Here is a 13,687-nt window from a genome sequence, read left to right as displayed (position 1 = left end):
GGCACGTAGGGCAGTCCTGGCCATGGGAAAAGATGCAACCATTCCTAGCCTGGGCTATTAAATCACAGACTCTGGTGCTCAGGAAGCTCAGCAGCAGGCTCGCAAGTTCAGACATTTCAGTAAGGCTATTTCAAATACAGTGGCAGGCCTGAGGGAGGAATGCAAGGTCAGCTCTTCTGCATGGGCTGTGTTTCCATTGTACATATGAGCTATATAGGGCCACTTCACAGGGCACTAACACCTGGCCAGAGAAAAAGAAAGGACTGTTGTGCCCAAGTGCAATGCAGATGTGCTCCTGATGCAGGACAATAACCCGGCTTTGGTATGTGTTGGGTATTTTCACGGCAGCATTGTCTGGAAGAGCCCTCCACAGTCCCTGGTCTAACTTCCATCTTGAAGCAAGACTATCGCCAACACTGATGCAGACAGCTCTGTCTAACCAACATTCAGAAAGCCCCAAAGGTGGCAAGCCATCACCACCTCTCTGAAGACCTGTCCCAGGGTTGCTTCTCCTCTTAGGGGAGACATTTCCTAATGTCCAGGCTGAAATCCCAACGCTGCAGGAGTAATTCCTTGCAAGCAGCTTTTTATAAAAGGGAGGGAGGAAAAGAGAGGATCAGAGGAAAGATCTGAGAATTAGCAAAGCTCTAATGTTTGGAGGTGGCCTTAGACTGAATTAGCTAACTCTGTGCCCAGTGTTTTCATTGCCAGTGAATGCTTACCAGTGAGAAGATAGCTTGTGTGCTGAAAAGCTAGTGATGAGACATGAGAAGCAACCGTAGGAGGGTGAAGAGAAAGGACCAAGGAGTGGGTGAGACTATCACTGTTGTTCATTTGAGGAAAGCAAATGGAAGAAGTTAATGACTCCGCTGCCTTTCTTGCATTTAATTTTCACATTAAAGTTGAATCTAGAGGCGAATAACTCACCAAAGGGATCAATTACCTTCCACAAACCACCAAGATAAAAAGATAACTAGCTGAGACTTTGCAGTCTCCCTCTCAGGCACCTACAGCCAAGCTTTTGCCCCGGCATTTAGCCATGATGATGAGCAGAAAAGGGGTCGGGAAATGGGCCAGGATTGTGAAAGAAGAGGTTCACGAACTTTCAGCTGGGTGAAACGTGTATGAGCTGCAGCAACACTCATTATCAGAGGGGGAGCCGTCTCCAGTTCCCAAGCCACGCTCTCCAAGAACTGCTGGAGGGATGGAGCAGAACCAAGGAAATGGCAAAGAACGAGCACAGCACTTTGTTTCAAAGGCTTGAAGTCAAGCTACAGATCCATAATTCAGTGCCTGGAAATTCGGCTTGCACAAAGGATTAATTCAGAGGCACCAAGAAGCTAATATGGGGGCTGAGAAGTGGACAGCTGGGATTTCTTGAGAACTATTTTATACCAAACCATTTAAATTTCCTCTCTCAAAGATTTAGCAGATATAGGGTAAGCAGCAGATGTGATCATTTTGACCTCCATAGAGGGCTTTGTGTTATCCCATTCATACTTCTTGTCAGAATGGGAAATACCATCTAGATGAAAGACGGATGTAAAAGTAGTGCAAAAATAGCACCTTGATCTGGTGACAAGAGCTATTCATGGCTTACAATCAGACTGGAAGGACATATATAGAAAGGAACAGCAGGAAAATGGCTTTGGCTTTGGTATTATTCAATGCTTCTATATTGTGGACATAGCCACGCTATGCTGCATCAGAAATATTGTGGATAATGTTACAGAAAACAAGACCAGAGGAATACCAGAAAGTAGATTTCATTAGATAACCTTGAAGACCTGGGAAAGAAAGGATTTGACATCATTCAGATGAAATTCAGTCAAGTGAGGTGTGAAATGCTTTGAAATCAGATCAATCCAACCCAAGGGAAGAATGGGACGTGGGATGACACAGGCCATAAACCAGGCAGGGGAAGCAAGCCTTCCTCCAGTGGTGAAGAAGAGGACACATTACATGTTTTAAGGATATTTGCAGCTCTATTCCCATCTATTCCCATCACTGAATAAGTGTTAGGGACCAAATTGGTGCCATAGAGGGATTCATATGTAGGGCATGGAGGTGGTTGACCCTAGCTTTCCCTGTCCATGACTGCTGTGTCTACTTGCCCTCTGCTTCCTGCCCAAGTGGCGGGCAGAGGCAAGGGTGATGGGGACAGGCAGCTAGCCAGAGCCAGCTGCTCTCATTACAGCTTAGCCTTAATGGAACTCCACCAGGATGGGAATACTGTTGGGTACTAAGTTTCCATGTAGCCTGCAGGGTTTGCCTGCTTTGAAAGGGAGCTGATTCCAGAAAGTTGCTGTGGCCAAGGATGACTGCCCTGGACACGCACAGAGAAGGGCAGCCCAGCAGCCAGCTACAAACACCCAGCCACATCAGTGAGAAAGCCCCCTCTGGGTGGTGCACAGGCCAATATTACCAGTAGAAATCTCTCCTATCTCCCAGGGCAAGAATGGTAAGGCCACCCCATCCTGGAGGAAAGACCCCCATCCTGCAGTCCTCCTTGTTTCATCAGGTGACCAAAATCCCATCCCCGTACATGACAGCTTTCCTCTGTCACTCGTATTAAGCTTCCCAGTCTCTGAGTGAGGGCACCTGTATATCCCAGGGCCAAGTGATCCTGTAGCTCATGTGAGCTTCCATGGAAGAGTCCTGCCAGGCACTTCATACATGCAGCACACGGGGAATCCTTCTAGGAGAAGAGGAGTCTCTTGAAGCTTTGAAGCAGCCTGGAATTTTAGGACAAGATAGGACTGCTGTGACATTTCATAAAGAGCTTCCTCACCCTGATGATTTAGCATCAGTCTTTGAAATACAACAGCAGAAAGCCCTCTGATGAGGGCTACCAGTAATGCTGTTTACCCAGTGAATTTATATAATGAGAGGATAAGAACCATGGCAAATGGTGATATTCCCCCTCACACACTCTCCTCCTGCCCCAGCCCATATGCCAGTGGCTTTTTGGCCATGCATGTGTGTTTAAACATTCAGATGACAGGCCCAGGCAGCACGCACTGTTGTTTTCTCCAAGGGACACAACGCTAGAAAGAAGCAGATGGTGGCCAAACTGCAGGGCACAGGTCTAGAGTGGTGGTATTTTACCTTGATATAAAAAGGAAGGCACAAGATACTCAAGACTAATCCTGCTTTGCGTGTACCTATACTTCACATTCTCTGTGGCTGGTGATTTCACTGGCTTTTCCATGCCAAAATCAATTAGTTTTGTCTCCACTGATGTACTGACTGCCTCAAAAGTATGTGTTGATCGTATCAAGTACATTGAAGGCAGGATGTGCTGCATGGATCTGACTCTTTGCCAAGAAGAAAAGTGTTAGCAGGAGGGTTGGAACTAAATGATTCTAAGGTCTTTCCCAACCCTAACTATTCTATGATTTGTCTATGATTTTCCTTTCATTTGCAGGATTTTCCTGACTAACCTGGAAGCATCCTGTGCTTTTCTCCAAAGGGGGCAGGATATTCCTGCAGATCAAACCTGGGCAATCTGTTCACCAGCGAGTAATACGGGAGAGAGACACAACTATCTTTCCATCTCAAACTATCGGAACGGAATTCCCATGGCCCAGAAGTCATGCTGTTTCTCAGTTCCCAGAACGGGCATGGAACCCAACTGTCTCCTGCCCAGGGCTTTCTCAAGAGGAGAGGTTTAAGCCGGCCTTTTCTCCTGCAGCCTTGGCTATACATCCAGTGGTTTGGCCCACAGAGCTGACCCAACTGCTAGAAAATACATAAAGGCACAGTCATGAGCCATCTGTGCTTTGGTTTCAGGACTTTCAGCCCAACAAGAGATCAAAGTAAGCGCAGATGAGTCACATGTACAGTAACTATATGAACCCCAACATGAAGTGCTGCTTTTGCCTTGCCAGTTGCAACGTGCTCTGCACCCACGGGCATTGGCATTGCCCTTTAGCTCCCAAGCTCTGTGGCCCGGGAACTGGACAAACATGCAGACTGACACAGCTTCAGCTGCTCTCTTCTCCCTGTCTGAAGCCCATCACGAGGACTGCATGTCCAAACCGCTCTCAAACATTTCAACGTCGAGCCAAACAAAAATAAATATAGATGCAAAAATGCTTTTCAGATACTCTCTGAACTGAAAGCAAAGACTCAGAAGCAGCCCTGGCAATCTGGCAAGTTCAAGTGCAGCAGTTTGAAAGTGAAGGAGTTTAACGCGTGACTGAATACCTGGGGGGCACCTAATAAGGCTTTCAGCAACTCATTCCCAAGACCTAGTCTGAATAGTGCTCAGAGTCACAGCTGGGCTGCAGAAACAAAGCGGGAACAACCTCAGCACTCACTGATGGATTTACTGCTCCCTGCAGGCATTACAGGATGCTGCCCCCAAATTGCACTGGCTTATGCAGCTCCCTCATGCTGAGTTTTGAGCAAGGTGAACAGCCAAGGCTGCTGTGGGCCGCAGGCCTGAGCATGATAAGCTACTGCTGGGTCACAGCCCCAGAGTGGGACCTGCCAGCATAGGGCTTGCAAGCCATTGCACACTCAATACATCCCCTGGTCTCTGATAGCCCCTCTGAAGTGCATCCTCTAGGCTACCATCATCACCATGGCCTGTCTGGAGCGTGGCAGGTCAATGGGCAAATGGAAAGCTAATGAATCTGTCTGCAGACACCTTGCGCTGAAGGCTAGAGAGCTGGAGCATGGAGCCACATACTGGGTGCTGACCAACACTGCCCATGCTCTGGGGAGGACACACAGATGTCTGTTCCACATTTAGACAGCAAGGAGGACCCTGTCTTCCCTGGGGGCTTGTCCTTGTCCTCCCAGCGGGCACAAAGGCAGTAGTGTGTGTGTGCAGGGAGGAAGCTGGGAGACAGCCTGGGAGAAGCCCACTGCAACTGCAGCTGTTTGCACAGTGCAGAGCATGTCCTGGTTGTACTCACACACTGCTTGGGCCATGGCTTGAAAGCAATGAGTTGTCAATGGAACACCCTCCTTTTGCACTCTTACAAAGTCCCCTACTCCAAATTCTAGAACAAAAAGCAGCAAAATGGAATGGTCAGAACCAGTTCCTTCAATCCAGACACCTGTTTAATGGGACTTGCCTGCAGGATGGAGTATGAGGAGAGGCTCAGACAACAAGGTCTTGTGCTAAACAAATCCAGCATGGGCTCTTGGAGCCATCCTGCTTTGCTTCCAGCCTGCAGGGTTTCAACCACAAAAGAGAGGCAAACACAGGTGGCTGGTAGACCTGTCCAAGGGGCTAGACCAGGGGAAACTGCAGCCCCCCCAAAGTGCCATTCCCGGTCAGTCCCCATCTCATACAGCAGGCAGGATGTGGTGCTCTGCAAAGTGAATTCTCCTAAGGTGAGAGAGGGTGAAAGATATAGCCTGGATCAAGTGCTGTGCCTGCTGGGCACCTGCCAGGCGTAGGAGAGCCCAGCGGGGCACAGCACACACACTACACTGTGTTTGTCATGTCTGCAGCCCTGAATGCCACATGGCCCAGAGTCCAGCATGGCCTCTTTGAACCCAAGAAGCGGTCAGGTACAATATAACTTGCATGACATGCAGGCAGTGTGGTGGAATGGGGGGAACCTTGCTGTATACAATGCAGGCAAAGCCCCAGGGTCAGTGGGATGTAAACAGGAATTGCCAGCTGCTGGCTTCTGCTAAAGAGCCCTGGCCCCTGCTCTTCCCCACACGACAAACAGGATGCTGAGAGATCCTGCTGCTGCTGAGAACAAGCCCCGCAGCAGTGAAGGGAAGGAGTCAGAGTAACCCCTTCACAAATACACACCCTGTCCCATCCTGGTCTCAGTGTCATGAGCACAGCAGACAGTGAAGGGGCAGAGCTGCCTTCATGCAGAGAGCCACTTTTTGAAAGCACTAAGGATTACAGAGGAAGCTATGGAGACTGTTTTGTGCATGTGCTCCCCAGCTGAGGCCACTTCTGGCATTAGGAAAGGCCCAGCTATTACACCAAGCTCTGCTCAGCTGTATGATAATGGTGCAACCCAAAAGCCACTAGTCCTGTCCTGGCTGATCCTGCACTGAGACACTGTCACATAAGAGACACCAGTACTTGTCCAGTCTGGGGTCCTATCACCACCAGTGGCTGCAAGCAGACACCTAGGGAGGCAGGGAACAGGCTGAACACAGCAATACTGCCCTGAATGCATTCCCAGCCTTCAACAATGCAGGGTATCTGAGGCTGGAAGCAGCCACTCAATGCCCAATAGCCCCGCATGGATTTCTTTTTTAGTCCTTTTTTTTCCCCTTGTAGTCAATCTCAAGCTCTGACCACTCTGCCCTGGATCTTTTCCAGTTCCAGTTAGTTCAAGGCCTTCTGCTGCTCCTCCAATTTACAAAGAGGGTTAAAAGATAATAATACAACGCAAGCTAACTCAGCCAGGTCTGGATAAAGTTTCTATCGTGTTCTTAAAGAGGTGACTCTGCCAAGGTAGGAAAAAGTAAGTCACAGCCTTGGAGGAGTAGGAAACACCAAGAAAGGTGGCTCTTCCCACCCAGCAGCTAGGGAAATGTGGGAAGGAAGGCAGTTTCAGCCAGGCCATTTTATCTCTGAGACCAGATGGCTCTAAATGCTTCCCCAGAGCTTGGAGAGGGCCAGGCTCTGATTTGAATTGCTTTTCATACTGCCTCATTAGAAAGTAAAAGGGAAGAAATGAACAATCTATAACTTTGTGGCATCGGGAAACAGCTCTGTTAATCCCGTTTCCTTCCCGAGCTTACTCAGGGCAGGTCATCCAGAATCAGGGCCACATCACCTAATCTGCTTACCATTGCCCCACAATCAGGAGCCTGGGCACCAGCCCAAAGGGCAGATGCATCCTCCTGGGCATAATTAATAAATTGCAAAAGCCCAGGTTGTTAAACCTGACCCTGGTGCTTAATTGCAATGCTCCCAGCACCCGGCTTCCACTTGCTGGTGCAGATCCAAGCAGTGGCCACCTCGCATACCCAGCCCTGTGGGAGTCAGGGCAGGAGGGGCTGAGCATTGCTGGGGGAGCAGACAAGGGGAGAAGGAGGGCATCCTGTATGGAGAGGCATCCTAGGGCAGGCACTGCAAAGCCCAGGGCTGGGGTACCTGTGGGACTCCCACATCCTAAGCTGTAGGCCTCTGGGTTTCTTGGCCTGTCTGGACAAAATGAGGGCAAATCTGACAAGATGCAGAATTCCTCCCTTTCCAGCAGAGCTGGAGCATGGCCCACACACAAACATCTGGGCTGCGGAGCAAAGCCCTTGTCAGCCACACAGGGCTTGGGGCTTGCTTCCATGTGCTTACACCTACAGCTCAGCCTGGCTGGTCCACAGGTGACCACTGCTTTACCTGCCAGCACTGCCACCAAGCTGCATCTTGTCACCTCAGTAAAAGCTTCCTGAGCTTGGGAGGAGCCAAACGGCACTGGCAAGTACTCATCCATGGCACCCAGGATCACCGAGCCATCCAGCTCACCTCCAGCCCATTTCTTCTGCCTCCCTCTCCCCAAGGGGAACTATGTCTTCTCACACCTAACCTGCACCTCGTGTCCAAATGGAAAGAAAAATACAGCCTCTTGTGAGAGCCAGGACTAGAAGATTTCAGGCTCTTTCAGGTCCAGTCAGGGCTGGGGTCCTATGGCAGAAGGCAGCCTTGGGCAACACAAGAGGCAGGCAGCAGCTGGTGTGTTGGTTGGACCCACATCTCCATAGGCAGAAATGAGTGGCTTGGCATGTCTGGAGTAGGGTGAAAGTTAATGAGAGTAGCCCCTTAGCTTAGTTTCTTAGCTGAGGAGTGCCAATTTTTAGCAAACTACTACCTGCTTACAACAAAGCTGGGTGTCCCTAATCTGAAGCTATACACAGCTGGCTGTCAGCACTGCTGCCCTGCAGGTGCAGCTGGGCACATGAGCCTTTGACTGAGCCCAATCCACCCTGCCTTCCAGCTGGGCTGAGATTCAGTGTTTAACAGCTCCGCTGTCTGTCCTTGATGTGGCACCCACAGAGCAGCACGGCTTTGGGGACACTCGGGAATAGCTGTAGGGCAGAGGCATAGGGAAGGTTGCTGGGGCACAGCTGCTGCAGCACAGACCCACGCAGACCCCATGGCAGTGCAGAGGTGCTGTGGAGCACACATGCAGCCAGCCCTCCAGATCAGCTGGGGTTCATCATCCCAAAATAATATACAGAGGATGCTGCCCTCTTTTGGGCTCAGCGTGACTGGCAGTATGAAATTCAGAGGGGCCGAAAACCAATGCCTTTCGTGGCTCAAAATCCCACACAGGGGCTCTCAAATGCGGTGACTTCCTGTACCTCTCTCAATGGACATCCCAGGGACTTTTCCCACTGGGAGCCAGGCTGCTGTCCCCTGCGGGTGGCCTCTGAGAGCAGCCTGGGAAAGGAAGAGCAGGGCTGATCTCAGGAGTGGTCTTTGAGGGACCAAGGAGATGCTTGCTGGGATGAGGAGCAAGAAGATAAATGATTCTGTGATTCTATGAAAACGTAGACCAAGGTCTGGGCAGGTCTCCTTGGCCCTGGGGGTATAACGGGGTCCTTGCAAACTGTGAAAGCCCCTAGCATTTCATCTTAATCAATGACTTTCACACATTAATCCAGTAGATAGTTTAATTGATGGAGCTATAGCAGGGTCCTGCGCTTCCTCTGCAGGGAAGCGTGGGGACGGAGCGCTGGCCAGCCCCGGTGTGACACCGAGATGTCCCAGTGCCACCTCTATCCCGTGGCGGCTGCCTGCCTGCCCCCGGTCCCGGTGCAGGCGCTCGGGGCTGGGTGCCAGCCAGCCCTGCCTGTGCCGGGCTCCTCCCTGCCCGCACTTCCTCCTGCCGCTGGCACCTCCCCATGCCCCGGGCGCAGCCTGGGCGCCGGGCTGATCGACCACCCTGCGGGGCTCCGGGGCTGCTGCCTCGCCTTGGGGCACCGCTGCCTGCGCCGAGCAGCGCTGGGGCACCAGGGACACCCCCTCAGACCGGGTGACGAGCGCCGGCTCCCCCGGACCTCCCCGCGGACCCCTGTGCCTCTTCACCCACCTCCCCAGCATGCGGACACCGACAGCGATGATCGTGGGGCTGGTCCTGTGCCCCTGCGGGCTCCTGCTGACGCTCACGGGCACACTGGCACCCAACTGGCGGCAGGTGAGCCTTATACCCGATCAGCCCATTGACCTCGTCACGGAGCAGGGCATCTGGGACATCTGCACGGAGCGGCAGAGCAGCCACAACCGCCTCTGCGGGCAAGCTGATGAGCTGGGCTACTTCAAGCAGGTGCCTGTGCAGGTGGCCCAAGGGATGATGCCCTCCTCGCTGGTGCTCACTCTGGTGGGTTTGCTGGTGGCTGCCCTGGGGGTTCGCTGCTGGCAGGACGAGCCACGGCACACGCTGGCTGGCGTGGCAGGGATTGCGTTGCTCCTCTCGGGGCTGCTGAGCCTTGTGCCTGCCTCCTGGTACACCCATGAGCTGTGGGCACTGCCTGCGCCGGCTGGCAGCACACTGGTTGTAGGCTACAGCTTGGTGCTGAGCTATTTGGGAAGCTGCTTTGAGATCTTGGGGGGGCTGGCCCTCGCCCTCAGCTTCCACCACTGCTGCAAGAAGCTCAGGGCCCCCAAACTGCCCCCCAGCCCTGTGCTGGAGGCTGAGCCGTGCCCCACCACTGGGGCTTACCGCAATCCCTGGGATGTGTTGGAGGACGAGCGACAAGGACAGCAGTGGAGGAGCACCCTGCCTTGTGACTCTGACCTGTAGCCCCAGCACAGGGACAGCAGTGGGCACAATGCCTGCCTGGCACTGAGAGGAGCACTGGCTCCTGCCCCTCCAAGCCATGCCCTTCTCTTGGGGTACCTCAGAGCAGCATGGAAACAAAACCAAGGACTTGGCTTGAGTCTCTGCAACCTCCTCAAAAGCCTGCTGTGCTCCAGGTCCCTTAACTGTGCCAAAGCCATGCTGGGTTTAGGATCAGTCCTGGTTGCAGTCTCTCCATACAGCTTTTAGCTCGTCTTCCTGCGCTGTGCAGCAGCTTGGGCAAAGGTAGCTCAAGTGCTCCCACGTGAGTGTTGTAAATAGAGTTCAGTCAGCTGAATTATTTAACTGTATTCTTTTGTATGAGTAGTTTTGCTTAGAATGAGTAGCTAACATTGCCAAAGCCTTAAGCTGCAAGCTGCAACCTAGAAAAGTTGAACTTGTCTTGAACTGTTGCTTAGTTATGTGAAAGGAGTCCCTGAGACCAGTGCAAACTGGAAGATAAGGAAGCCGTGACCATCAGCAGGAGCTGTAACCTATCCAGATAAAAGCTGCTAACAACCTGCCTGGAGACAGAAGAAGAATCCAATAAGGAACAAGAAGCCTCCAGAACAAAAATCGCAATTTGACCAAGAGGCATGTGCAAGGCACGCGAAGAACAGGTACATAGATTGTAAGGGTATAAAACCCCAGGGATTTCATTGTTCCAGGTCCCTCTCCAGAGGCACCCAGCTCAAGCTGTCCCTATGGATCTACTCCTCAATCATCACATTATTTTTCCCTGGGCATTGGATGTCTGACACTCTGCTGCAGGAAACCTAGGGCAAAGACCTTCCTTTAACAGGTTGGTGACCCAGGTGGGATCCTAGGCCATCACCTCCACACCCTGTGGTCTCCATCCAACTGCTGGCATTGGGTGAATTCTGCTCCTAGGACCTTAAGAGCAGGAGGCATGCAAGGGTGAGTATTAAAAATTCCATGCTGTAGTGAGTCTGAGTCCCTCCCTTGCTGCAGCTTGCTTATGGGTGCGCAGCCTTATCAGCATTAGATGCACATAGAAGCGGTTCGAGTTCCTCTTAGCAGTAAGAAATACAATCTTTTAGATACAGACTATTGACCAAGTCTGTGATGAAGATTGCATCTATCCACACATAGACTTCTCTCTGAGAAGGAGTTTAGAAAGCAAGATGGTCCTTTCTAAGCCTTGTGTCTCCCTGACAGGGTGTTTTTTCTGGTAATGGTGAATAAATTCAGCATAGAAAAGGGTACACCCTTGGCCAATGTACTGCAAAATTGGGGAAAGATTTATGGCACAGCTCAATTATCTAAAAAGCATGCAATGGCCCTGTGCTGGAAGGAATGGCTGTGTATTACTAGGGAAGCTGGTGGGGCCCCTCGGAAATTCGCCCCCCCCATGGAACATTCAGTTAATTAAGACTCACTTATTTACAGCACCACTTAGAGAATGAAAGCCCTTGTCAAATGGATTATTGGTACGTGTGGGATAATTGGGCATGGGCAAGGAGGCATCCAGCCAAGGGAAGAGGAATTAGACCTGGGGTAACAGTTGTGGTCATGAACTTTGACTCCCCAAACATGTCCCACCCCACCTTTTAGGTCTAATGCTCTCAGTTTTCTGATTCTGCTCTGCTGCCAGAGTCTGTCCTCTGCTTCTAATGTAGTGCCTAATCCTGCTGCCATGCAACCAGGAGTGGCAGGTGGAGCCCCACCTGGATTGCTTGTATTTACTAACCAACCTTGGAATCCTAGTGACGGCCCTATGGGGAAGTAAAATGCTGCGACTCAGGGAGAATGCTCAAGTATTTTCTAACAAACATATGCCCTGGGTACAATTCAGTTGTGGAGCTACTCAGACCTGATGAGAGGGGGGAAAAATCATTAATAAGGATGCTGAACTGACTCAACAGATGGGAGGAAACAGAAATTCCCAGCCAGCAAATGATCCAGACTGGGACTATAATCGGGCATGAGATTGAGCTGCTTGTCAGACATGGCTCTGAAATTTAGTAGAAGCCATTAAAGCATGTGGAGAGCTAGGAGTGAACTGGACCATCAGCTCAGTACAAGAATACAGGCAGAGACCTGATGAGCATCCTCGCAGCTTCTGGGGATGGCTCCAACAAGCTCTGTTCAAATACAGAGGAATGACACCACTGAACTTTAATGACACACTCAAGATTGCCATCATGGCAAAGAGAACGTTTGCAAGAGATTTTGTGTGTGTCTGTATTCATGTACGATGGTCTTGAAGAGAAGCAGAGAGTTGAACTAATGAAAGAAAGGAACACAAAATAGCAGGAGATGCATTTGTTGGCAGCAGCATTAGCAGGAATTTGCAAGTGAGAGGTGGTAGGAATCAAGGAAGAGAAAGATCAAGCAGGGACTTTAGACTAAGACCAGGAGATAGAAGAGAACAGAAGATGTCAGAAGAAAATGTTATTTTAGTGGGAATCTGGGAACCAGAGCAAAAGGCCGGGTTTGTCAGACCCAAAACCCGTGTATGAGCAAGGTTGCTCAGCAGAAGAAAAGAGACTGGGAAAACGGGAAACAAACCAAGATGCCAAGGGAGTAGGGACAATTGGAGGAAAACCTGTACTTCCAAAGCTTCAACCTGTCCAGATAGAGCAGCTAACGGCATGCCTGGAGACAGAGGAAGAATCCAGTAAGAAACAAGAAGACCCCAGACCAAAAATCATCACTGGACCAAAAGGCATGTGCAAGGCATGTGAAGAACTTACGAAGAACAGGTACATAGATTGTAAGGGTATAAAACCCCAGGGATTTCTTCGTTCTGGGTCCCCCTCCAGAGGCATCCAGCTCAAGCTGTCCCTATTGCTCTACCACTCAATTATCACATTATTGTTTTCACTGGAATTGGATGTCTGACACTGCTGCAGGAAACCTCGGGCAAAGACCTTTCTCTTTAACGTGAGCAAGGTAGAGGTTAGCAATGTGCAGCCTTCTGGGCTGGGAATACGGATGGGGAGCACCTCCCACATGTCTCTGTTCAACTCCGGGCTGTGCAAACAGCAGAATAAATGAAGAGGAACGGATCTGTGCTGTGGTATGGTTATGGGCTTTCTGCCAGGCAGGCTAGGCTGAGAGCCAGGGGGTACAGCTAACCCAGCTCCCTCATGCTTTGCCTGAAGCAGGGAGAAAAGGTTTGTAAAAGAGGACAGGTTGCTTTTATAGCACCTTCCTCAGAGACTTTCCCCCACAGTCAAAAATCAGCACAGCCACTTCAGAGGAGGGGAGAAGAGATCACAGGGTAAAAAACTAGTGTGTATTTCCCCTTTCATCATTAGCTTGGTGTGAGGCAGTAAAACTGGTCTCACTGGTTTGTGAGGGACACTCAGGAGGTCAGAAATGCACTATAAAATCCTGCTCAGCACCCAGAATAACAGGGCAAGAGCTAATCCAGCTTCCTTGCAGAGCTATTCAGACAGATTTCTATGCCAGGCAAGTCCAAAACACCCTGGTCAACAAGCCTAGCCTTGCTGCAGAGGGACAGTGGATCAAGATGGAAGGAAGCAGGAAGGGGTGCCATACAGAGGACCTTGATAGGCTAGAGAGGTGGGCCCACATGTATCTCATGAAGTTCAACAAGGTGGAATACAAGGTCCTGCAGATGGGTTGGGGCAATCCCAAGCACAAATACAGGCTGGATGGAGAATGGACTGAGAGCAGCCCTGAGGAGAAGAACTTGAGGGTGTTGAGGGACAAGAAGCTCAACGTGAGCTGGCAGTGTGTGCTCGCAGCCCAGAAAGCCAACCGTGTCCTGGGCTGCATCAAAAGGAGCGTGACCAGCAGGTCAAAGGAGGTGATCCTGCCCCTCTGCTCCACTCTTGTGAGACCCCACCTGGAGTATTGCATCCAGCTCTGGTGGCACGAACACAAGAGGGATGTGGACCTGTTCAAGTGAGTCCAGAGGAGGG

The 13,687-nt window shown here is 51.0% G+C and overlaps 1 protein-coding gene across 1 annotated transcript; it reads left to right on the top strand.

Moving 5' to 3' along the window:
* Positions 1–8,836: 8,836 nt before the first annotated feature.
* On the top strand, positions 8,837–12,796 carry CLDN23 (claudin 23). Its single transcript, XM_065665226.1, has one exon. The coding sequence runs from the start codon at positions 9,036–9,038 to the stop codon at positions 9,735–9,737; it is 702 nt and encodes a 233-aa protein (XP_065521298.1). The 5' UTR covers positions 8,837–9,035; the 3' UTR covers positions 9,738–12,796.
* The last annotated feature ends 891 nt before the right edge of the window (positions 12,797–13,687 follow it).

This window comes from Lathamus discolor, chromosome 1 (assembly GCF_037157495.1).
Source record: "Lathamus discolor isolate bLatDis1 chromosome 1, bLatDis1.hap1, whole genome shotgun sequence".
In the NCBI taxonomy this organism is placed as follows: domain Eukaryota; kingdom Metazoa; phylum Chordata; class Aves; order Psittaciformes; family Psittacidae; genus Lathamus; species Lathamus discolor.
This window is presented reverse-complemented; position numbering and strand designations above follow the sequence as displayed.

Coding starts and splice junctions, on each gene's coding strand:
- CLDN23 (XM_065665226.1), top strand. CDS start 9,036: ATGCGGACACCGACAGCGATGATCGTGGGGCTGGTCCTGTGCCCCTGC.